The following is a 26,616-nucleotide window of genomic DNA, read 5'->3' on the forward strand; positions in this document are numbered from 1 at the left end:
AAGTTGTTTCCAGTTGAGCTGTTATGAATACATCTGCTGTGAACATTCATGTATAAGTTCTTGCATAGAAATAAGTCTCTGTTTCTCCGGGATATATGTCCAGTAGTGCAATTACTGGGTCATATGGTAAGTCCATTTTTAGTTTTGAAAGAACTGCCAAGTATTTTCCAGGGTGATTTTTACCCATGTACTTTCTTACCAAAAATGTATGAATGACCCAGTTTCTCTGCATCCCTGTCAGCGTCATCACTGTTTTTCATTTTAGCCATTCTGGTAGATGTGAGATATTACTGCAGTTTTAATTTTCATTTCTCTAATGGCTGTTGATGTTGAATACTTCTGGCATTTATTTCCCATCCCTATATCTTCTTTGGTGAAATGTCTGTGCACTTCTCTGCCTATTATGTAATCAGATTTTTTTTTTAATGTTGAGTTTTTAGAGTTCTTCATATATCCTAGATGCACAGAGTTTGTCAGGTATGTGATTCAAGAACATTGTCTCCCAGTCTTTCTATTTTTTTAAAAAAAATATTTATTTATTTATTTATTTATTTATTTTTGGCTGCTCTGGGTCTTTGTTGCTGTGCGTAGTCTTTCTCTAGTTGCGTCGAGCGGGGGCTACTCTTCGTTGCGGTGCGTGGGCTTCTCATTGCTGTGGCTTCTCTTGTTGTGGAGCACGGGCTTGAGGCGCGTGGGCTCAGTAGTTGTGGCTCACGGGCTCTAGAGCGCAGGCTCAGTAGTTGTGGTGCACAGGCCTAGTTGCTCCACGGCACGTGGGATCTTCCCGGACCTGGGCTCGAACCCGTGTCCCCTGCATTGGCAGGCCGATTCTTAACCACTGCGCCACCAGGGAAGCCCTCGTTTTCTATTTTGATGAAGTCCAATCTATCCGTTTTTCCTCTTATGTGTTATGTTTTTGGTGACAAGTTTAAGAGCCCTTTGCCTAGTCCTGGGTCCTACAGATTTTCTCCTATGTTTTTTCTAGAAGTGTTTTAGTTTTACATTTTTTTTTTTTTTTTTTTGCGGTACGCAGGCCTCTCACTGTTGTGGCCTCTCCCGTTGCGGAGCACTGGCTCCAGACGCGCCGGCTCAGTGGCCATGGCTCACGGGCCCAGCCGCTCTGTGGCATGTGGGATCTTCCCGGACCGGGGCACGAACCCGCATCCCCTGCATCGGCAGGCGGACTCTCAACCACTGTGCCACCAGGGAAGCCCAGTTTTACATTTTAGATTTAAGGCTATGTTACATTTTGAGTTTAAGTTTTGTACAAGATATGAAGTTTAGGTTGGGCTTTATTTTTTTTTTTTTGCCAATGGATTTCTGGTTGCTCCAACACCATCTGCTGAAAAGACTATCCCTCCTCCACTGAACTGCTTTTGCACCTTTGTCAGATATTAATTGGGCGTATTTGTGTGGATCTATTTCTGGGTTCTCTATTCTGCTCCATTGGTCTCTGAGTCTGTTGCTCTGCCAGTCTGTCATACTGTCTTGATTCCTGCAGCTATATAGTAAGCCTTCACATTGGGAAAAGTGATTCTTCGCACTTTGTTTTTCTTTTTCAAAACTATTTTGGTTACTCTAGGGCTTTCTTCTTTCCATATTAGTTTTAGAATAAGCTTGTCTATGTCTACAAATAAACTTTCTCAGATTTTTGGTAGGAATTGTGTTTAACCTATAGATCAGTTGAGCGAGCATTGACATCTTTACTGCACTCAGTCTTCCAGTCCATGAATGTCGTAGATTTCGCCAAGCACTTAGATTTTCTTTGATTTCGTCCAACAGTATTTTATAGTTTTCATCATACAGATTCTTTCCATCAGGTTTTGTTAGGATTTATACCTAAGTGTTTCCTTTTTTTGAAGCAATAAAAATTGTATTCCACTTTTGATTTTTATTTGCATTTGTTTATTGTCAGTATTTAGAAATGCAATTGGTTTTTGAGTTGATTGCATACCCTGTGACCTTATAAAACTCAATTATTAGTTCTAGGAGCTTTTTTAGTAGATTACTTAGAGTTTCCTGTGTAGACAGCCATACCTTCTGCAAAAAAGACAGTTTTATTTCTTCCTTTCCTGTTTTTTTATTTTTTTAACCTTATTTCCTTACCTTATTTTAGTGGCAAGGATATTCAGTACTATGTTAAATAAGATTGGTGAGAGCAGGCTACCTTGCTTTGTCTCCCATCTTAGAGGGAAAGCATTCAATCTTTCACCATTAAGCATGATGTTAAGTCCTCACAGATGTTGTTTATGAGGTTGAAAAAATTCCTCTCTGGTCGAAGTGTACTCAACATTTTTATCATGAATGTGTGTTGAATTTTGTTGATTGTTTTTTTTGTGCATCAATTGATGTCATCTTGGGGTTTTCTCCTTTGTCCCGTTGATATGGGTTACACTGATGGATTTTTAAAATATCGAACTAGCCTCGCATACCCCCAAAAAATCCCACGTGGTTGTGGTATACTACATTTTTTTATACATTGTTGGATTTAATCTTCTAAAATGTGAATATTTTTGTGAAGATTTTTGTGTCTTAAATTCATGAGAGATGTTGACCTATAGTGTGTATGTGTGTGTGTGTGTGTGTGTGTGTGTGTGTTTCTGAGCTACTATGTTCTGGTTTTGGTATTTAAGGTAATACTGACCTTATAAAATGAGTTGGCAAGAGTACCCTCTGTTTTCTGGTAGACATTGTATAAGATAGGCGGTAATTCTTAAAAAAATGTTTTTGAGCTATAACTGACATATAATATTAGTTTCAGGTGTACAAAATAATGATTCGATATATGCAATTCTTTTTTTTTTTAATGTTTGCTAAAATTCCCCAGGGAAACAAAGTGGGCTTATATATTCCTTTTTCTGGAGCTTTTAAATTACCAATTCATTTTCTTTAATAGTTATAGGGCAATTCAGATAATCTATTTCACTGTGGCTAAGTTTTGGTAGTTTGCAGTTTTCAAGGAATTTCTTCTAAGTTGTTGAATTTATGAAAGTAAAGTTGCTCATAGTATTTCCTGATTATTCTTTTAATGACTGCAGGATATATTGAGATATCCCCCTTTTTTGCTGATATTGATAATTTGTATCTTCTTTCTTTTTATCTGTGTTGGTCTTGCTAGGGATTTATCAATTTTTATTGAATTTTTAAAAGAGCCAACTTTGTTTTATTTCCCTGCTTTCAATTTTATTGATTTCTGATCTTTTTTTTCTTTGACTTTTCAAATTGACAATTTTATTGAGATAATTGTACAGTCACATTCACTTGTAAGAAACAATATAGAGAAACTTTATATTCTCTGCCCAGTGGTAACATTTTGTGAAACTATAATATTGTAAGCTCAATTTATATTGACAGTGATACAATGTACCCATCTTATTCAGGTTTTCCAGTTTTACTTATATTCACTAGTATGTGTGATCTTAAATTTCTGTACCATTTTTGTCACCTGTGTAGGTTCATGCATTCACCACTACAGTCAAGAAACTGAATGGTTCTGAAACCAATAGGATCCCTCATGTTGCCCTTCTTTAATCACGACTGCCTTCCCTCCTCACCTCTCCCAGTACTGTTTCTCACCCCTGGCAACCACTAATCTGTTGTCTATTAATTTTTCTCATTAAAAAATATTATTATATAAGTGGGATTATAGTGTGTAAACTTTTGGGATTGGCTTTCATCACTCCAGCATAATTTCCTGAAGATTGATCCATGTTGTGTATATACATTGCTCCTTTTAATCGCTGAGTAGTATATCTTGCTGAGTTATGCATGTACATCTGTAAGTGTGCATGCAGACAGCAGAGTTTAAACACTCACCTATTGAAGACATCTGGGCTGATTCTAGTATTTGGCTGTTATAAGTAAGGCTATGAACAATCATGTACAGGTGTTTGTGTGAACATAAACATTTATTTCTCTGGGAGGAAAATACCCATTGGTGGAATTGCTGGTGGCAGTGCGTGTTTAGTTTTTAAGAGATTGCCCAACTGTTTTCCAGAGTGGCTATATTACTTTGCATTTTCACCAGCAATGTATAAGTGATTCAGTTTCTCTACATCCTGTCCAAGATTTGGTGATGCCACTATTTTTTGTTGTAGCCATCTGAATGGTGTATTGATATTTTCCTGCTCTTTATCATTTCCTTCGGGATATATTCTCATATCCACTTTCCAGCTGTCTTTTATTCCTTCCCTTTAAAATTTGATAGTCTTCACCGTCTAATTTATATTAATTTTCTGGGTTTTTTTAATGAATTTTTGAAAACCACCATAAATCCTTGCTTGGTATAAAAAAGTGAATAAAAACCTATGCAAAGGTAAAAGTAGTTTCTTTGTTATCTTTCCCTCATGTGGTAGAATAAGCCTTGAATGTACTTTTCTATTTCATCCTGTAAAGCCAAGGTCCCTTCATGATTGTAGACTGTCCCACGTTAGCTCATGGACAGGATTACTGCTGTTGTTATTATTATTTTAATACTGAGGCTGAAATATGTACTCCTAAAGAAGAAGCTTCCTCATTGTGAGTTTTTCTTGGCAATTTTGTGAGGTTGGCTTGGTGACTCTTGCCATTTATATGTACCCTGCCACCTTCTGCTGGAGTACACACAAATAAATAGACTGGGACAGAGCCCCATTCTTTCTAGGACTGCGTGTGTGGTCCCTTCACTTGAGTTTTTTCTTTGAGTCACTGATGCCAATGTGTCTTTGACTCAGGTTTCTGGGCTGTTCCCTCACTTGATTGGCAGCAACTAATTCTAAATCGATCCCATGCTAGTCAGTATTCTTTCACTTAATCCTCACAAGAAACTCAGAGGCAGTTGTTACTCCTCTCACTTCATAAGTGAGAAGACAGACCTATACAAGGGTCAGGGGCCCTGCTCAAAGCAGTTGAGCTCCAAGAGCCCAGGTTCTGGTGCTGGAATGCCTGGGTTCACATCTGAGATCTGAACTTCCCCAGTTGGATATCTTAGGCAAGCTACCTAACCCTTCTAAGCCTTAGTTTCCCCTTGTGAAAAACGGGAACAAACACTGATGGGGTTGCTATGGGGATTAGATGTCACAGTCCATATTAAGTGTCAAGTTTAGTGCATTTTCCAATATAAGTTCTCAATGAATGTCACTCTAAGTGTTGTTGTTATTATCATTATTATTTCACTTAATAAGTGCAAGAGGTGGCATACAAACTGAGGGTTCTTTGACCCTCAAGCATGTGCTCTTAGCCACACATTAGACTGCTCGTGACTATAGCCAAATAGCCCATGGCTATCCATGAGAGGCAGGATTTTTTACTTCTGCAGCTGAGAAGACTTCATGGCGTCGCTCTGTGTTCCAGTGTCACCATCTCTTTGATGATATCTCTTAAATTATTTAGTCTGTTTCAATGTCAATTCTTCACATTAAAATAGAGCTAACACCTCTAAGAGTTGTGAAAATTAAAGAAGATATCTGATGTAAAGGGTCTCACATGGTCTCTGGACCAAGTAGATGCTTAACAAATATTATCATTAGGTAATAAGTACATATTGTTATTAATAAACATTATTATAGGTGAATAATAATTATAATAGTAACCAGTAAACTCATTACTCATGTAGAATTATTAATAGATAATTATTTTAATAAACCGAAGCTGGTTATTTATATAAAAAAGTAATAGCAGGTGACCTTTGGAATACCTTTGGCCTTCCAGGGTTAGGAGTTTCCTAGTAAGTTTGGTTCTTTCCCCAGAACACTGAAATAGTGAATAAGCAGCAGAGAATGTCCACCCACAGTTTAAACCTCCTGCACAGACTTGGTGCCCCAGGCAAACAGATATGCCCAGCCCTGGACAGGATACAGTGTCAACTAACCCAATACAAGCTGTCCATTTCGGTCCATCATTTGATGCTTTTGGCAGACTCGCTGAGCCTGTAGGCCTCATGGCGGGTGGGTGGTCATTTTCATTAGAGGGGGCCTGGGTGTGGGGGAAGTTTTCTGTGATTCAGTCAAGACTTGGATTGAATCATAGCTTCACCACTTGGGAGCAAGTTAGCCCAAGTCGACACCAAACAGGTTTTCATCTGGAATATGGGAACAATGACACTTATAGGTAGGGGTGTGTGTGTGTGTGTGTGTTTTAATGATAGAAGAAGCGTGTAAAGCACTTAGACCAGTTTTCAGCCTCTATCCCCTTCTCCTTAGGTCAAGGCCGAGACTTGGGGGACATGAGTTTTATTTTCAGCTCTGTTGAGGACTGTCTGTTCAGCATATCACTGATTTTTTCTGGGTTTCGTTTTTCTCTTTCTGGAAAATGGCGTGAAACTCTCCTGTTAGGTAAAGTTGTCATGCAAGGTTAGAATAACGCTGGAGTCAGCAAACTTTTTGTGCAAAAGACCAGATAGTAAATATTTGGGGCTACCCAGGCCATCATGGCCTCTGCCGAAGATGCTTTGTCGTTTGTTTTTTCCAACCCTTTAAATGTGTAGAATTCACCCACAGCTGGGTCATGGACTGTAATTTGCAGAGCCCTGGTATGAATACTGGAATGTCAGCCCTGGAGGAGGTCTCACCCAGCACTCGCGCTGGATGGCAAGCACGTGCACGTAGCCCCGAATAACGAGTCACCTTTTCTGTTACTTCATTCTTTTTAAAAGGAAGCGTCCGAACAATTGCAAAGGATTTTTTACTGTTTCGATTAGTCACATGTTTCAAATAATATTTGTCTTTATTTCAAAGTTCCATTGCAATTACTACAAATTGTGACAACTAAAGAAAAAGAGCTTTGGAGGTTTTAAGAGTGAGAAATCAGATTTTCAGAAATTTAATTCCTCTGGAAAGTGTTTCTGAAGAAAAATCCCCTGCTCAGAAACACAAGATATATGAAAACATCACTGCCGTGTGTGTGTATGTGTGTGTGTGTGTGTGTGTGTGTGTTTTCCTCTTTATCCCTCCCTCTCAGTCCTGGTTTTAAGTTACTATAGAAAAACTTTATTTTAGATTTTCTATATGTTTCAAAGAGATTTTTAAGGTGAGGGAAGGCTTGCCATTAAAACCTTAGATTCCTGTGTGTATCTGTGTTTATGTTCCTACATTTTACTTATTGCTTTATTTAGTCAGTTTCAGCAGGAGGGGTAGAATTATAATACATTAGGGAAGGGGAAAATTGTCGTTGGCCAAGGATTTTTCTCCCTCTTCCTTTCTTCTTCCCTTGTATTTTTCTGTATAATTCTGACCTGGAATGTCCCCTTGGGGACACCTGCATTTCCACCCTTTTTGGTCACCCTTTGTTCAGGCAACACTAGGAGTCTTTTGTCTTTAGCCTCCTATCGCTTTATTCGTTTGATCATATCAACAAGTTTGTTATGTTGTGTTTGTTATGTGTGCTTTGTTTGTTGTATGTTATGTTTTCTGTGTTTCTTGGCATTTACTACTTTTGTCAGTATGCTTTTGGTGTATTTATTTGAAGAAAGGGCTTCTCTAGGCTTATAGTTAGGTGCACAGCCAAAGCCAAATATTTTTCTCATACATGGACTGTTATCAGCCAAGGTAGCAATGAAGTAGGGGAAATAAATACACATGAGATGACTCTATTTTCTCTAATGGAGACACAAAAGCAGCGAACCTCAGCTGCTGAGATGACCCCTGGATAGTGAGTACACTATGTATAGAAGAAATATCACAACTGGGTATGCCAGCCTGCTAGAACAGAAAGGATTCTAACCTGAAAATCAGGAGGCCTGGGTTAGTCGTGACCTTGGGCAAGTCACTTTACCTGTCTGGACCTTTGTTCCATCTTAAAGGCAGGATTAGATAGATTTGGAATTCCTGTGATCTATGAATTTTGTGAGTTAACAGAACCATATTATTGTTTCTTTTTGTTAAAACAGTTGTAGAAAAAGTGGTGGGATAATTGGGCACATGGATGCTCTTGGATGAAAGAAGAGTCTAGTACTTTTACTTCCTTATAAGAATATAATTACTTATACAGGGGCTTACTAGAGTAGTGTAATTATCCACATAAGTATATATATGAGACTCATATTTACTGAATATTTACTGTATGCCAGGGATTCTGCTAAGCATGTTACTTAGAATATCTCATTTAACACCCACTCCTACTCCATGAGGTAGTGTACTAATATCTTTGTATTAAAGCAGAAACGGGGGCTTCCCTGGTGGTGCAGTGGTTAAGAATCCGCCTGCCAGTGCAGGGGACATGGGTTTGAGCCCTGGTCCAGGAAGATCCCACATGCCGCGGAGCAACTAAGCCCGAGCGCCACAACTACTGAGCCTGCTCTCTAGAGCCTGCGAGCCACAACTGCTGAGCCTGCGAGCCACAACTACTGACGCCCATGCACTCTAGAGCCCGCGAGCCACAAATACTGACGACCGTGGGCTCTAGAACCCACGAGCCACAACTACTGAGCCCATGCGCCTAGAGCCCGTGCTCTGCAACAAGAGTAGCCACCGCAATGAGAAGCCCGTGCACCGTGAGGGAGAGTAGTCCCCACTCACCGCAACTAGAGAAAGCCCTCACACAGCAACAAAGACCCAACGCAGCCAAAAATAAATTAATTAAAATAAATTTAAAAAAGAAATGGAAGTTCAGAGATTAAGTGATTTAAATGCAGATGTATTTTATTCCAACTCCCACACTATTAACCCCTTTATGCTGCTTTATTTTACTCACGAGCTTTCACCTTATTCCTAAGGAAAGATCTCTCCAGTCGCATCTGATTTGGGAAGGTCATATTTGACTAAATGTCTCATGTTTTTTTCCCTCCCCTTCTATTTCTTAGGCCACCTCGAGATTTAGACTCCAAAGCTTGCATTTCTATTGGAAATCAGGTGAGAAAAATCATGTCTGCCAGTTAATATCGTGACCATTTTACATGGATGCTTTCCAAGTGGCCAACGAAAAAACTGTATTTTCTGTAACATGCTGTCAGGGGCTGTGGGTCAATAAAGTCTGAATGTAAACGGAAGTGGTCTGTGGAGCTCTTGCTGTTTTGAATGTCGAACTGAAATCGGGCTGTTGTGGTCCTGAGGGAAGGTATTTGAGGCGAGTAGTTGGTGCTCTTTGGGGTAGATTCGTCGAAGTTCAGGCCCAGATCTAGCTGCCATCAGTCAGCAAACGAGGGGCAGGGCTAAAGAACCATGGTGCAGAGTTGGCCTTCACCGAGCAATGCGGAGGCTGAGTCGGAGCTGGATCTCTGTATTGCCCGTGATGAGCAGGTGCAGTAGGGTCTACCCATCTCCCATGCACTTCTTGCTTTCAGTGGCTGCTTGGAAAAGCTTCTAGACCAGAAGGTTCTGGACTAGAAAGAACCCCTAGAACGCTGGGAGAAACCAGAGAGAGGACAAGGTAGCCTGTGTCCAGTTTATTTCCCTTTTTCCTATGTATTCTTGCTTTTCTCTCCTGCAGAACTTTGAGGTGAAGGCAGATGACCTGGAGCCTATAGTGGAGCTGGGCCGGGGGGCGTACGGGGTGGTGGAGAAGATGCGGCATGTGCCCAGCGGGCAGATCATGGCGGTGAAGGTAGAGTTCCCCTTCCCCAAACGTTTTCCATCCCTGATTTATGTGTTTGTCCATCTCAACCGCAAACCAGCTCTTTTCATATAAGCAAAACAATCCTCTGTGGGCTGAAACAGCAAAGCTTATTCATAGGGAACAATATTTCCCTCCAAATATGTGAGAAATGCTTCCTTGGCATGAGTCGCATCAACTAGGTGTTTTTAACTGATAAATCCAACCCCTCCTTTTAACTTTTTGTGCGACCACCACATCACCATCACACGTCAAAGAATCACTAACAGCTCTTCAACGTCATCTAATAGTTGTTACTGTTTTTTCTCCTGCTGGTTTTTCAAATCAGAATCCAAACAAGAGCTCACATATGGCATTTGGGTTTTGTGTCTCCCAAGTGTCTTTTTAACCCTTATTCTGTTGCTTTTAAAGAATTGTCCCTGAAAATCAGGAAACACCAATTGAGGGAGGAAATTGTCTCCGTTTGTGGGAAAAAGGAGGGTAAAATCATCTTGAGCAAATTTGCATAGCTTTTGAGCTATAAAAAGAAATTTAGAATCATTGCAAATTTCTTGAGTAGATGTTGGAAGGACCTTGGAGAATGACCAATGTATTAATTCTAGATGAATTCTTAGGAATGTGGGTGGTCAGATGACTGGGATGCCTCTTTTTTTGGAGAATGGAGTTATCTTTCCCTTACCTTGTAGATTTTTCAGTTTCTTCTTCTGCAGGCTCTTTGCTACATAGGCAAAAAATGTGAAAGCCTCATGATATTATATCGTCTTGTCATTTAATGACATAATCGTGTTTCCATAAGGCTACATTTGCTGGTGTGACAAGTTTCTCTTCTCTCAGAAGCCCTGGGGTAGGAATGAACAGTTTCTCCATTTCGGTTTGATTCCTCCTCTTTCCTTTCCTGAATCAATTCTCTTACAGTTGCTGTTCAGTCCAAATATTCTTACTTGTTCACAAAGAGGGGCTTTTGGCTTTTTTTATAGGACCCCACATCGGCCCCAAATCAATTAGTACTCTGACCTCTTTGCACTAAACCCACATAATAAATCAGACTGTTTTTGTAACTTGGAAATGCATTCCCAAACATTTGCACACTCTCCAAAATATATTATCAGTTTGCTCCTTACTGGGGATTATTTGGGAAATCAAATGAATAACCGTCTTCCTTACTTTTCATTCGTTACAAATAGCTAATCCTGTAGGGTAGATATTTGAAGGGTTGTTGCTGGAAGTTGTGCTGTGGATTTTGGTACTATTCTCAGGATGGGATGCTTCAAGGTCCCTGCCTTATCACCAGACTCATCCTCGGAGCAGTAACCATACATTTTTCATGCATTCCCATTCAGCGGATCCGGGCCACAGTAAATAGCCAGGAGCAGAAAAGGTTACTGATGGATTTGGACATTTCCATGAGGACCGTGGACTGTCCTTTTACGGTCACCTTTTATGGCGCACTCTTCCGCGAGGTAGGTGATGCTTCTCTTCAAACTCCAAGGAGAGCGATGGCTAAACAAGAAGTTTCCCTGATCACATAAATGCCACACACAGTCACAGTGCTCTTTCTTGTTTGACGTGTCTTCTGTAGAGTTTCATGCTTGTGAAATGTTGGTGCAAAGTTGGCTTGAAACCACGATATTTCCAAATGCGTTTAGCCCTTTTAAAATGCTGAGGCCCCCTTTCTCCTTTCTGTTTTGGTTTGTCTATTTTGCCAGAACTGTCTCTATCGAGAGTCTGTAGACTGATTTGGATAGATTCCTTAAAATCTGAACTCCTCTGGTCTTTGGGCCTCTTGCTATGCTTCAGGGAGCCTTGTGTACCACGTGGGCTTACATTTACCTCTTTGCTCCGCCTCTCTTTTTCACTTCACGGTGATGTGGGTTACGATGCTTCATCTCCCTCTTAAAACCAGCCTTTTGATAAACGACCACCAGCGGTCAGCATGGGAGGTCAGACATGGAGTAGGTATCTGGACTTAACTCCTGGAGGGCAGTGACAGTAAAGGCTTAGACTTCTGAGTTCTATTGCTCGTGGCTATTAGTGTGTAGATCCTACTTTTCATTAAGGAGTGGGTGATCACCTGCAAGTCGGCTTGGCTGTCTGCTAGTTTGTTCTTTGGAGGTAATCTTGCCTGTTTATAAATCCCTTTGAGAGCTTGAAGGGATTAGTACATTTCCTCCAAAACTCAAGAAAGAAACGGTCCGTTCTTCCTGACAGGTGTTAACTGTTTCCTCCTTTTTTCCCTTTTCCATCCTCTCTAACCACCTCTGAACCGACCGGCCTCTAGGGGGATGTCTGGATCTGCATGGAGCTCATGGACACGTCCCTAGATAAATTCTACAAACAAGTGATTGATAAAGGCCAAACAATTCCAGAGGACATCTTAGGGAAAATAGCAGTTTCTGTGAGTACATCAGGAACCCTACTTCAAGGAGCATGTGAGAAGTCTGGGCCTTATGTGTCCCTGTATCCCCAGTATGGGGAAACACTACCTGGACCATAGCTCCCATCCCGTACTTGTCTGTTGAATGCATGAGTGCATCTGTGGATGGATCAACTAACGCTTTACTTTCTGGGCATTATGTGAAAGAATCTACTCCTGACTTGGCTGGGTAAACTCTCAGTTAAAGTGCCTCTAAGCAGTACATTCATCTGTTATGACCATGTTCCTGGTGTCTCTGTCCTGATATTAGTTGATTTTGATTTTGATTTGCAGAGTTTTAAATGTTTTCTTAGGATCAATAGGCATAGGAGGAAGCAGGAGAAAATGAAATGAAGGGCTGCTCCCTTCATGGTTCCTGAGGGCCAGGAGGGAGGAGAGAAAAAAATGCTGGAGGCCAAATGAAAATCAAAATGTATGAGTGAGACATCCTCTCTGCTATGGGGTATAGTCGTCTCTGGTGTGAGGAATCCAATTTGTATGACTTCCTGTGTATTTTCCTGGATAGGAACACCACTATCTGAGAAGATACTTCTCCTTGTGACCTTAAGCCAGGGATGATAAACCTGGATATGCTTAACATTCAGTTTCTTTCCAGTGATGGGGGGAATAAACCCACCTTGTGTTTCTCTTGCAGATTGTAAAAGCATTAGAACATTTACACAGTAAGCTCTCTGTCATTCATCGAGGTAAGTATCCATGGAGCTGCCTTGGCTGTTCCTTTTATCAATTTTATTTCTTTTACCTGAGTTTTTTTTTTTTTTTTTCCTACCCAGTGGATGGAATTGAGTCAGGCAAGAGAATGGAGGGGGTTTCCTTTGGAACTGGATAGCAAATCATATACAAGTAGCTGTTCTTTAACTTGTCTGAGGGCATCAGAAGACGTGGGCTTTATATTAAAACTTAAATATAAAATGCCTGTTACCAAGCAGAGCTGTGGTATTACCCATTGAGAACTTTAGAGAATAGGATAAAAATTCATCTAGTGTTGGCTGTCACCCGAGAGCTTGTTAGAAAAGCAGAATCATGGGTCCCAAGACCACTGAATCGGAATCTGCATTTTAACAAGATTCCCAGGTGATTCTTGTGCACATGAAAGTGGTATAAAGCACCGCCCTTTCAGACAGCAGGAGTCAGGATAAGATGAAAAATTTGGAAGATATGGCTCTTCCTCTTCTCCCTCCTTCCTTTTCTCCCTTCCTGTTATCTTTTCATCCATCCATCCATCCATCCATCCATCCACCCATCCATTCTTTCTTCCATCTTTCTTCCAAGCCTTCAACCATCCGTATACCTTTTGCAATCATTGTCCAACATTTACACAGCACTATGTTTATACAGCACTATAATAGATGCCCTGACAGGTATCTGAGAAGAAAATATATTCTTATTCAAATTCTACATAGGGATTCTTGATAGGGAAATAAGACAAATATATAACAAACACCTGGGGAAAAAAACACATTAGAAATATGAATGTACCACATATGGAAGTAGTAAAGGTAGAATACAAAACAAGGAAATGATTAGTACTGGGTAACCATAGTCAAGGAAAGCTTCTTGGAAGAGATATGTTTAATCAGGTCTCTGAAAAAATTTATGGAAAGTATTGATCGCTAATAGGGTATTGTGATTTGATAATTCTTACACTCTCTGAGCCTGAAAGTAATGTAAGATGCTTCAAACAGTATTCCTGTTATGATTGTTATTATTATTGTTATTCATTGTTATCATTAAAAATGGGGAAGATAAGGAGGAAGAGGAAAAGAAGAAAGTGGGAAGGAATTCAGATAGGAAGAAAAATGTGGATTATCCACAAATGTGAAACTGATTTTTAAAGGCTTATTTCAAAATTATAAAATGTTTCATTCATAGTGGAGAATGTTTATAAAGTATAAAAAATAATAAAATGAAATTTGTATATCTGCTGTTTAGTTTAAGGGAAAAATTATAAAGGATAGTTTTTAAAGTTTTTAGAATAACTTTTTTCTTTTGAGTACATGCCCTTTGTGAAAAGTGTTACTAGGGAAAAAATTAAGTGTAATTTCTAATTCCATTATCGAGACATAACAATGGTTCATCTATTTGGGGAGTGTGTTATCTCTCTCGAGACTGAAGGATTCATTTAAGAACTGTAGAATGAAACCTCTTTATCCACATGTATATTCTGTGACCTGCCTCCTGGTCTGGAATATCTGGGTTTATGATGAGTTAACACCTTGTGACCTCTGACACACTTCCAGCAGAAGCATCCATCAAAACTGGTTGCTTTGATCGTATTTGGTATATCGTTATGTCACAGTCTGCCTTTTCATTCCACTAAATGCACAACAGATCATTATGAACCGGGCTTTTAAAACACTATTTTGCTGTCACAAGAACACTTAGCATGAGCTCTACCCTCATAACAAATTCTAAGGGGCACAATATAGAATTGTTCATTACAGGGGCAATGTTGTAATGGCCGATCTCTAGAACTTATTCATCTAACATAACAGAGATGATTGGCCCATGGAGCTAGCCGTTTGATTCAATCATCAATTTTTAAGTTCTTACTGCATGTACGAGGGCAACGAAGATGAGAAATTAGATAGAGGAGACAGTTTTTTCCATTGATGGATTCCCAGTCTGACAAGAAAGATACAACGTGAAATAGAACAGGGGTCCCCAACCCCTGGGCTTTGGACTGGTACTGGTCCACGGCGCGTAAGGAACTGGGCCTTACAGCAGGAGGTGAGCGGCGGGCGAGCGAGTGAAGCTTCATCTGCCGCTCCCCATCGCTCGCATTACGGCCTGAACCATCCCCGCCCACTGCCATCCCCGCCGTGGAAAAACTGTCTTCCACGAAACTGGTCCCTGGTGCCAAAAAGGTTGGGGACCACTGAAATAGAAAGCAGACTACTAACCCAAGATCCAGCAGAACAAGAATTAATGACATTAGACGGAATGAACTCATGAAAAACATTTTTGTGACTATTCATTTTGAATACTGTTGAAATCATTTTATGGTCTATCTTCCATGTATATAAGAATGTCCTTTCTCTTTCTTCCTAAGCTTTCCGTAATCCAAATCAACTTAGTAAATTCTACTTTTGTAAATTGAAACAAAACATTTGAAAATGATTTTAAAAAAGGAAGAAAATCAAGTTGATTTTCCCCCCGTTTTCTCAGCTTTGATGTTTTTCTTTATTTTTTTAAAAAAAACTTTATTTTATGTTGAAGTAGAGTTGATTTACAATGTTGTATCACGGGGGTGGCGGTTACTTCTGCACTGGGTCTTGAGAAGAAGGTGAAGGGGGAGGAGGAAGGGAGGGTCCAGGGCCCCTGGTGGTAGAGGGATGCTCCTACCACCCTGCGCTCCTGACTGTTCGTGTTTTCAGATGTCAAGCCTTCCAATGTGCTCATCAACACCCTGGGCCAGGTGAAGATGTGCGATTTTGGAATCAGCGGCTACCTTGTTGACTCCGTCGCTAAAACTATTGATGCAGGATGCAAACCGTACATGGCCGTAAGTACAGCAGCTGGGGGTAGCATCGAGGATGTAACTGCCTTCAAACCATGCCAGGAAATAGGAAAGGGACGGCCAGGGTGGGAAAACAGAGATGTGCCTAAGATGCAAGAAATAGTCTGCATCTTTTTTCTTACTATTTCCTGTCTGAAATACTGAATCCCTTGCTTCATATGTATTCTTTAAAAAAAAAAAAATCAGGTAAAGGGGACTTCCCCGGCAGTCCACACTTCCAATGCATGGGGTGCGGGTTTGATCCCTGGTTGGGGAACTAAGATCCCACATGCTGTTTGGTGTGGCCAAAGAAACACAACAAAACAAAAAACCTTACACAATGTTATATGTCAACTATATGTCAATAAAGCTGGAAAAATAAAATAAAATTTAAAAATATGCAATGAATTACGTTGCCTATGTTTCTACAAATCACTCTTTAAAAATATCAGGCAAAGAGGTATATTCTTTGAAAAAGCAGGTGGGTAATACATAGAGCCCACACAATTTTCCACACTGTGTTGCAGGGGAATGTTGCCTTGTTTGTTGAGAACAGAACAGAAGAATTTAAATTCCCCAAACAAGTCAGTTAAGTGAGTCCTGAAGGAACCTCATAGCTATGAAGGTTCATTGTCATTAGCAGAGACCTTGGGACTCCCTTTAACTTAAGGGACTTCTAACTGTAAATATTCTACTTGGAAATGAACTTGCTCTTGGAATTCAAAAGCTTTCTGTCCATGTTTAGCTAAAAGTTTTGAGGTCTATTAACACCAGACAGTAGCCCAGTGACTCTTGTTGACTCTTTTTACTGAGTTCTGGACCATTGGTCTTTTAAACAAGGAAACTTCTAGGCTGACAAAGTAATTTTATAATGTATATCATGTTCTTCATAAGGCAGAATTTAAATTGCTTTTGAATTGAGAGGGGACTTTGATCCATTACTGTCTCCAAGAAAAGACGTGTGGAGAATGAGGAAAATCCCATGGAGACGTTGTTATTTATTGTAGTTAGTGAGTCTCTTGGCCTGGGAGGTATGTTAACAGCTCACAGCAACTCACTGGGCAGCTGGTGACACTCTCACCCCTGAGCCTTTATGGAGCCAAGAATGTCATCTCAGCTGTCTTTTTCTGTCTCCTTTCCAGCCCGAGAGAATAAACCCGGAGCTCAACCAGAAGGGATACAGCGTGAAGTCCGACATTTGGAGTCTGGGCATCACCATGGTAGTGTATGATAATCATCATGGACCAGGGTGTTTGGGGCATGAAGTTGGAATGGGGTGGACCTGGAGAACAAGAGGCAGGTGCCTGAGATGCTGGTCTGAGAGAGCAGATTTGGAGCGACCATTGTTTGCAGTGTGGTGTAGCAGAAATACGGAACTGGGACTGGACAAAACACAGTTCTCTTGATTCTACTTCCAAGTAGTTGTGTGCCCCTGATTCACTGATGGAATCACACAGACGGTCTCACCGTCCTCATCTGTAAAATGAGAGGGTCTGACTACCATTCCTGATAGTTTTCTTTATGGTTTAAAATTAAATTATTCTAATCAAGGCAAGCAGAAGCTTAAGCTACTCAAAGAGGGCTAATGTGTGTGGACCCTGATAGAGCTTTTTTTTTTTTTCAATTTTTATTTTCTATTGGAGCATAGTTGATTAACAATGTTGTGTTAGTTTCATGTGTACAGCAAAGTGGTTCAGTTACACATGTATCTATTCTTTTTCAAATTATTTTCCCATTTAGGTTATTAGAGAATATTGAGCAGAGTTCCCTGTGCTGTACAGCAGGTCCTTGGTGGTTATCTGTTTTAAATATAGCAGTGTGTACATGTCAATCCCAAACTCCAAATCTATCCCCCGCCCAGACCCTGATAGAGCTTTGTTATCTAGGACATGGGCTCAGCTTCCCAGAACATGGTTATGACAGAAGTCTCGGCTGTTGAGTACAGGTATAGCCCAAACACACAGTAGCGCATAGGATAATTTTCTCAGGCACAGCCCTAAAAGTACACAATGAGTGCCTGATTTGTAACTTTGATGATAATAAATTTTCAGTGTATCACCGAGGTCTGGAATGATCCACGGTGGTCCTGTTTCCTTCCCAGACACAGCAGCTGATTAAATCCTGTGAGTTATTTTACATCCCTGCCCAGAAAGCACGTGATCTTGTCACAGCAAAGTGGCCTTTACTCAAGTCCAAAAAAAGATCAGTCATTTGGTCCTAGTTTTTTTTTGTTTTTAATTCTAGCATGCGCCCAGCAGATGGCAGCAGATGTACAGCTCTGTAAGAGTCTTAGGGTGAGAATTACTTTTTAGACTCAACATTTGAAAACCTGGTCGCTTTACATCCTGAAGTTTCATACTGCTGGCTTACAATTTTATGAAGTGCCACACCGGGTTTTAGGGAGGACCCAGTTTTAAGTAGGCTTAAGTGGCTGTCTCCGGTACGACGTTATCTGAAAAGCCCTAGCACTGGGACTTGGAGGAAAACTGCTAGAGAACACAGCATTAGTTCCCCCCCGCCCCCCGCCCCGGAACAGTTTACCTGATGGTCACCATCGTGCCTCCCTCTGGCTCTCCTGGAGCCAAGTGGATTCCCTAGCGGACCCCCTCTTTACCTAAGCAGCCCCGTGTAAGCTCCCTGTCTCCTTGTGTCCCTCTCCCCTCTAGATCGAGCTGGCCATCCTTCGGTTTCCCTATGATTCGTGGGGAACTCCTTTTCAGCAGCTCAAACAGGTGGTGGAGGAGCCGTCGCCACAACTCCCCGCAGACAAGTTCTCCGAAGAGTTTGCTGACTTTACCTCACAGTGGTAAGAGAGCCTGTCTCTCAGAGGCCAGCGTGAAGAAACAAGAGTTCTCATGACTTTCCCCTGTCGTTTTAATCCACGACGCATGCATCCATCCCCAAAGCATTGACGGGCCTGTCCTTGCTGCTGAGCAACAAAGATGGCTCTGCCCCTCCCCCGCTGAGCTCAGAGCCAAGGAGGGGGTGTCCACAGTCAGTCACTCTAGTCCATACTGCAAGTCCAGACATGGAGACATGCATAGGGTATTTGGGGAAAGCAGAGGACCAGCGCTGGGTTGAGTTTCTGGAGGAAATAAATGCTGAGCTGGGACCCTGTGAGGTACGTCCAAGCGAAAGGGAAATAGGGGAGGAAGAGGTATTCCAGGCAGAAGGGACACCGTGCATCATATCGCAAAAGGGAGAAACTCTTTTATGGGAGGTTTAAGCCATGTGATGTTGACCAGAGCATAAAGAGAAAGGTGGGTGGACCCACCGGAGGATTAGGGATGAAGAGTAGATATGACACAAAGAACCACCCTGGATAAGAAGACAGAGGCTACTTTCAGAGCCTTCCTTAGGTACCCAGAAGTCTTACAAAGTAGTTCTAGGGTCTGTAGGCTGATTCTTACAGAACACTTGCTAACTTACGGATGTGCTTGCCCATAAGCGTACAGTGGACAGTACTGGGCTGGCGGGGGGGGCGGGTCTGAGAAGGGAAAATAAAAAAAGTTGGAAGGAACCGTGCTAATGCTGTAAACTTTGTTTTCATGGAAATTGACAGTGGAATTGAGGAAACTTGGAGAGGGGATTGTTTTCTCCAGAAAATCTAGTGATTTCTGTCTGCGTAGGGACCATGATGCTTGGCATGCTTTGATACTAATGACCATCGCAAGTGATGCTGGAAAGAGGAGGCTGCGTTGGAGCTGAGGTGGTTTATTTGGGCACCTCCGGAGCAGTTGAGACTTGGAGGAAGGGACTCAGAAGTGGCGAGAAGCCCAGCTGCGATCCTCAGAGAGGGGCAGTCTAGCTGTTGGCTGCTAAGGAAGGGGCTGGTGTTCTGAAGGCTGCTTGAGAGTCTGGCTTCCTCAAGGTTATCATTCCTTGGCCTCCACGCCCTTTGGAAGAAGCCTTCTGAATATGGCTTTTATTAGGAAACATGATTAAGACCAAGCAGCTGCCTATTGCTTATGAAACTAAGGCCCTTAGACTTTTCATCGGCTCTAAGCCCACGTCACCCTGGGTACTTTTCCCGAAGGATATATGAGGCTGAGCTGCCACTGTTTGTTTCTGGTGTAGTTTTGGCTGAATGGCCAGAGAGGGCTGTAGGACAGTGTGCTGCTGGGTCCTCCTAATACGTGCATCCTCTGGGCTCTGGGGATGTGTCCTCCTCTCTGCTTTCCTTGCCTGAGTATGCCGGGAGTGGTGGTACACCTGCCAGGCTGAGATGGCTTCCGGATTTTGCCTTCTGGTTTTGAGAACTTGGTTTTTGTTTTTGATTTTTGTTTTCCTTATCCTCAAATGTTTAAAGGTCACCTAGGAAAATGGATTGAGTCATCTTGGATAGTTCACACCGATAGTTTTCAAGAAGGGTGATAATGGAGAAGGACCTTCTGTAAGGAAGCCTTTTCAAGCTCTCTACTTTGTAAGCTTTCTCCCACCTGGCCCCCTTTCCCAAGATTCTGGGAACTTCAGGAAACCTTGCTAAGAACAAGGCTGGTGTGAAAAGTCTGAGAAAGCCACGTTGCCTGTTGTGAACCAGCAGTTTAATCTGATAGTTCTGAACTCTGGCTGCTCGTTTCTAAGATGTGCCATCACCTAGGCCTCGGCCTCAGAGACTTTGATCTAATTGGCCTGGGGAGCGTCCTGAATATCAGTCCTGTTCAAAGGTTCTCAAATCATTCTACTCTAGGGCTGCGGTGAGAACCCATGATTTACATCTATGCTCTAGGGACCCGTTATTAACTGCTTCCTATTGAGAAAGCTCCTTTTCATCTGCAATTTATTGAAAAATCATTGGATGACTTTTTCTTTTACCAGTTTTCTTCTCTTACTTAGAACTTCCCCTAAAGAGTCGGCGTGTTAAAGCTTTTTACAGATATTTTAAAAACGAAAGCTTTGGAAAAACTACATGTTTTCTAATTTTAGCGCATGCACACATTTGTGGAAGTTGCAGATACTTGTACTACTGCTCTTTATATAGCAGCTGCCCTGGCCTGCCCTCCCCGCCACAGAACATAAGAGTGTCCTCATGGCCACCCCTCTGAGGTCTCTGTTTCCCTCTTGTTTTCTCTCATTTTCAGTCCCAGCTACTATGGTTCATTAATTTAAAAATTTTGAGCCATAGACATTTTCCAGCTTTCTCAGAATTGTTAATTCCGTTAATACTGTTGATTCTTTGTCATTTCATTTGCACTCAAGTCAGCCAGTCTAGCTTGTTTATGGGCTTACTTAAAATAATAATAATAATTGAAACAAAACTCAAATTGCTTTGACTTTGAAGTTGTCAAAGAATAAATTCTTCCTCAGACTTTTGAGTGTGGTAGCTCCCGTAGAATCTGATACCTAAGATCAATTGTGTAAAATAGTCATTTTTGTTGGTATGAGAATCGAGGAGTTGAAGCGGAGCATTAATTCTGAATTTTATGAGCATTCCTACTTATCCTCAGTCGGATTTTTTAAGAGTCCCAGGCTCTCCTGTTTCAGATGCCAGGTGCATCGTTTTCTGCCTACCATAAACCACCAACATATTTTCTTTGATACCCCCTTAGTGTGAACATTGTTTTGAAGTCAACTGAGTTGGGAAAGTTGTCTAATACTTCAAAAAAGAGTATTGATTTTTGGGGGGATTTTAGGAATGGCTTAGATCTTTATGGAAGCCACTTTATTTTTCACATGTATTAGCATACAGATACACACCTGCCCACAATAGCAGTCTAGGTATTCACTTGTTTTATTACTGACAGTTTTAAGTTTGATTTGGGGCCGGGTGAAAAGAATGGAAAAATGATCATTACCTAAAAAACACCTCTTTTATTTCTTGATGAAAGAAAGATGTAGCCTATGAGTGTTATCTCCCTTTTATACCTGGTTCCTCCATTTTCCTGTGTATTTTTGAGGCACATATTCATGAAAGGACCCCTTTTTGAACGACCTCTGTGTGTATTCTGTATTTTTATGATATAGTCAGGCTACGATCCTTCAGGACTTCTCAAAAAGCCCAACTCTTTGTGGAAAGTGGGGAGGAAGGACTACAGATTTGGACAGTGAAAAACTGAAATCTCAAATTTTGAGAAAGATGTATCTGTGTTTTTATTTCCTACATCTGTCTTTGGGTTAAATGTAGAACAAGAAGAAAAAGGGTGCATTACTCACGGCTTAGGTGACCTGTCAGGGTATCTGTGACCTTCCGTGGGAAGCGTCCACCGTAAGCATCTGATGACATCGCAGTGCTGCTGCAACCGTGCACCTTCATCCAGGGCGTCAACTTGGTAGTCACTCTCCTCTGGCCACTGCTGGTCAGCTGACAGTGCAGTGGGGTTTGAGGGGTGGAGTAGAGGCACTTACTGGCTGTCACTGTCGTATCCACAGTTATGATATGATAGAGCCCAGAGATCCGGCTGCTATCTTTCTTTTGTAGCAGCATCAGAGAAACGTCATCCTCTGAGTTGGGGTAAGGGGTGCGGGGAGGAGAGAAAAGAAAAGAAAAAAGAAAAGAAAGTTAAGGCATTTATTCCTTATGAACTTGAAGAAAACAACAACAGCAACGATACCTTACAAACCCCTCCTTTCTGTACTGATTTTGAAATAGGACCACGAATGACATTTTCTTCCTCTTTTTTCCCTACACCTGGCTTTCTTATCTTAGGGCTTTTGAAGAGTTCCTGGAGCCAGGGAGGCTCACCATCTAGGCCTTGTTTTGGGATTCACGGTAGAGAAATCGAATACAAAAGCCTTACATTCTAGTCCTACAGAAGGTTTCACAACTGACTTTCTCCAGCAAATGGAATCTTGGCAGGCTTACAGTTTTTCACCATAACCTCTTTCAATAGGTTATAGGCGTGGGGACTGAGGGAAGGTCATTGGGGACCAACTGTGCGAAGGGCCCAAAGAGCTTGACTTCCTTCTTGCTGTGCCTTTAGGCTTATTGAAGAGCTCGGCGCCCAGTCCACCAGCCCGATGTCCATCGGAGATGGTTAGAGCCCCACCCAGATGTTGATACTGTGGGAACTAGTACAAAAGAGACACAATCAAAACAAGTTCCTGACTTGTTCAGGAAGGACAATAAAAAGAGGCACTGGATATTTATTTAGCTTATGACACATGTATGGCTCGGGAGGCGCACTGTGTTTTTATTCTGTGGACGCACCAAAGAGCCCTTCTTGGAAACAGTCAGGGGGAATTCAAATAGGCAGAAATCCTCTGGTCAGCACAAACTTCAAGCTAGCAATTCTCAAGGCGGCATAAAGCTGTTTTTTAGTGTCAGCTACGGTCAGGAGTGTGTGTTGTGGCATCTGGAAGAGGAATTTGGGCAGTTAGCTAATTGCACGCTTGAAAATGACAAGCCACTTGAAAATCAAAAGTCTGACTCAAATCCAAAAAGAAATTGGTGTAGCTTTGAACTCCACAGTTGTTATTTTGTACTGAATTTCAAGCACTTCCTATTAAACATGGAAAATTTGCTTTTTTTCCTAACCTTATCCTGAGTATTTTGCTATTCTTAGCTCATGTTTTGAAGTGTTCTTGATTTAAAAGATGGAGAGAATGGGTTATATCAGTTATATTAATTCAATAAACAGCCTTGGTTTGCTGTGTAAATATTTTCCATCAGTACTCTGCAGTAGTGCTTGTGGTACATTCTGAGATTTCTAATCAGAGGCCGTAAGTCAAGAAATAGTCTATTGACAGCGATCTCCAAGGTTTTAGGAATTCTTAACGCTTTATGACGGTCAACTTGGGGTATTTTCCCTACATTTCCTTTATACAAAAAAATCTGGAGAAATTTTCATAAAGTGTTCCACAAGTGAAAAGACAAGATGTCCTGACTTAAAATGACCTCTCCTTAAAAAAAAAAAAAATAAGTATTTAATTTCTTCTACGTGATGAGAAGAGAGAGTATCATTTCATTACGTACTAAATAGAAGGTAAAAAAATCAGCTATATCACAAAGAACTCAGGTTGGTAGAAGAGGGCATTGTTTGAATTATCTGAGAGGCAAGCTTTTCTTTCTATCATTTCCTTGGTTCAGGGTTGACCAGTGAGAGGTGGGAGTGGAAAGTTGGGATGTGGTCTTCAAGGAGACTTTTTCAGAGTCTGTGTAGATTTAGGGTTTGATGCTTGACTAATGGTCCATCTAAATAGGACGCTTGAAATCAACCACTTGACTACTGAGTGTGGATTTAACGTTGCAGGTGTGCTTTTCCTTACTCATTTTAGGAAGATAAATTGTTCAGATTATAGAGAAGACTTTCTGGTTCTTGATTCGATTTGAACAATAGCCGAAATTCAGGGCTTTTGTACCTTAGTCTGTTTGCTATTTTTCCTAGGGTCTCTGTGCAAGTCAGCCACGCTCCTGGGATCACATTTCTTCCGTCTTTCTAGATGAACTAGCTCTTGAACTTAGAAAGAAAGACTTTTGTTTCCTGGGGTGGAAGGCAGGGAGGGGAGGTAGACATGAGGATATGCCCAAGTGAGAGACGAACCAGCTGGAGACGACTGTAAGCCAACTTCATTTCAGAGAAGGAGCTAGAGGGGGCAGCGAGGAGGAATGCCCTAGGACACATAGCCCAGGGTTTCCCGACCTCGGCACTAGTGACATTTTGGATTGGATCATTCTTTATCCTTGGGTGTCCTGTGCATTATGGGATGCTTAGCAGCATCCTTGGCCTCTACCTATTAGTACCAATAACCGCCCCCCCCGCAACCAGCTGCATCACCCAGAAGTGCCTCCAGACATGGCCGAATGTACCCTGGAGGGCAAAACCACCTGCAGTTGAGAACCACCAACAGAGCCTTTTAGAATCTCAGGATACAGGTGCACGTGGCGTCATCAGTGGGAGCTACAATGTCTCATTCATTTCACTCAGGCACATCGTCCCATGTCAACCCAGCTGTGACAGTTGATAAGTCCTCTTTCTAATTCGCTCTTATTTTTATCCTCAGTTGAGATGAAACGTTCTCTCTTAGGTTGGCTGGGCTGTGAGGTCACTAGGGTCCTAGATCTGCCCTCAGTTCCAGGTTGAAACTTCTGTCCTCACATCTACCTGTACCCTGTCTCAGGTTCCCTGGCTTCTACCCACAGCACTGCCTGGAGTCGACGGGTAGGCTGCTTTAAGTTGTTCTGCTTCAAAGGCTTCCTTTTTCTTTTTTTTTTTTTTCATTTCGTGTTGTTTTAAACCATAGTTTTTCCAAGCATCTCAGCTGTTTCACTCTCTGGTTCTGTATCTGGCCCTCCCCTCAACTGTTAGCCTCTGTGGGTGGAACAGAGCTCATGGCACACATACTAGGTCTCATTTTCTCAAAATGATCCATTAGCACAAATCCCAGCCACCCAATAATCAGTCACTTTTTGGTTCCTTCAACGCCAGGCAAACTTCCTTTCCATTCATGTATGATTTTATGGCCCAGGGCAGAGGAGTCTGTAGGTTGCCTTGCAAATCATACTTTTCAAAATCATTCTTTTCTCCATTCTGTAACCTGGGATTCCAACTCCAAATAACTGCTTCTTTTCTTTTTTTTTCCATTTTAAGGCCGCGGGTGGATAAAGGGGTGGGTCAATAACAGGGGTGAGGGGTTGGTGTCTTCATACTGCAGTTTTATTACTATTGCCTCCAGTATCAAATGTGATTAAAATGTCTGTGTGTACACACAGCTGAATGAATGGGAACCACTTGACAGTAGTGTATGACCACCAAGTATTGGTATTTCTAAGAAGAATAACTGCTAAGTCCTTGGCCGCGTGTTCTTTCTCTTTCCTCAGCCAAGAGGTCGTAAACCAGCAGCGTGACCTTAGACATTTTACGTGTGTATTGCTTCTCTCTCAAGCAGGTTCAGCAGGAAGTAGATAAAAGCAAATTTTACAAGCAAGGGGCCAGAGGCAAAGAGAACGAGGTACTGAAGATAGGAGATAATGAATGTAATATAAGAAATACCTGCCAATTTCTTTGCAAGTGGGGGTGGATTAAACGCTGTTTTGAAGACATGTATTTGATATATAATAAAAGTTGGTTTTTATGTCATTGGTAAAGTGTCATAAGGAAAGTAAACACACACACACACACACACACACTCTCTCTCTCTCTCTCTCTCTCTCTTATTCTTCCCATTAAGGTACACCCAGAGTGATTTAAAACATAATTGGTAAGACTAACCAAAGAGGAAAGTCAAGATGGAAGATTTATGTTTTCAGTACATTTTTAAAGGTGGTTCTGTTTAGTCTGCTACATACAGGTTCTGAAATTCTAGTCTAGTGAAACTACAGATGGTTTCTAGATTTTAATGTGTTCTTCTTTTTTTCTTTAAGCTTGAAGAAGAATTCCAAAGAAAGGCCAACATATCCAGAGCTTATGGTGAGTATTGTTAGTGGTGTAAATATGTCCAGACTAATAGCGAGTACAGGGAAAATGACTGACACCTAAATTATAATCAAACAGCTGTATTGGAAGTGCTGATTCACTAAGACATTGGTAAGTGAGGTTAAACTAAGAAAAAAAGAGCTGAGGCTTTTGTGTGCCCTATACTCGTCCTTAGTATAACCGGGCTGTGTCACCAGTCTTAGCAATTTTTTACATGATAATAAAACCTGTCATCTATAGACCAAATTATGTCTGTGAAATTTATATTTTCAAATTTTACAGACATTAGGAGTCACCAAGGAACACAAAATGAAGGAAACCATAATTTAAAGGATTTCAATAATGAGAGAAACTTAAGTGCTACATGACTGATTAACTTTTGATAAAATATTTAGGATTCGTTGGATGAACCTCTTTTTGGTGGGAGTTTAGGGAGGAAAGAATCACTTTGTTTTCTCCTGGTTTCACTTTAGTGGAAAAAAGTAAGACAAAGCCTTATTAATTTGAATTATCCTACCTCAGCATTCACAGTTTATTATTTGCATTATCCGTAAAAAAGGTGAAAATAAGACCTCAGGGTTGTCGTTTTTAAATAGTTTCTTTTAAATCATGGAGACTGCAATTCTAAGCTGGTTACAGATGATTCTTTAATACACATAGTAGGGACCTATACTTGGCCTTCTTATCTATGAATATGTTGAATGCGGGAGAGCCTATTTACTGATTTGTGTTAATCCCTCCCTCGATGTGTTTCAATTATTAAGGTTTTTTTTTTTTGTTTGTTTGTTTGTTTGCGGTACGCGGGC

General features: G+C 41.2%; 1 protein-coding gene across 2 annotated transcripts in view; it reads left to right on the forward strand.

Moving 5' to 3' along the window:
* MAP2K6 (mitogen-activated protein kinase kinase 6) overlaps window positions 1-26,616 on the forward strand; it is a 127,468-nt gene that overhangs the window by 82,758 nt on the left and 18,094 nt on the right. For both annotated transcript variants that reach the window (XM_081218806.1, XM_081218805.1), the window contains exons 3-11: window positions 8,777-8,825; window positions 9,403-9,516; window positions 10,866-10,985; window positions 11,804-11,920; window positions 12,594-12,645; window positions 15,337-15,464; window positions 16,601-16,678; window positions 18,125-18,264; window positions 25,759-25,804. In XM_081218806.1, the coding sequence (XP_081074932.1) occupies window positions 8,777-8,825; window positions 9,403-9,516; window positions 10,866-10,985; window positions 11,804-11,920; window positions 12,594-12,645; window positions 15,337-15,464; window positions 16,601-16,678; window positions 18,125-18,264; window positions 25,759-25,804 (844 nt within the window). The remainder of the gene's footprint in view (window positions 1-8,776; window positions 8,826-9,402; window positions 9,517-10,865; window positions 10,986-11,803; window positions 11,921-12,593; window positions 12,646-15,336; window positions 15,465-16,600; window positions 16,679-18,124; window positions 18,265-25,758; window positions 25,805-26,616) is intronic.

The sequence above is a fragment of the Mesoplodon bidens genome (genome assembly GCF_964165515.1).
Source record: "Mesoplodon bidens genome assembly, chromosome: 19".
Lineage (NCBI taxonomy): Eukaryota > Metazoa > Chordata > Mammalia > Artiodactyla > Ziphiidae > Mesoplodon > Mesoplodon bidens.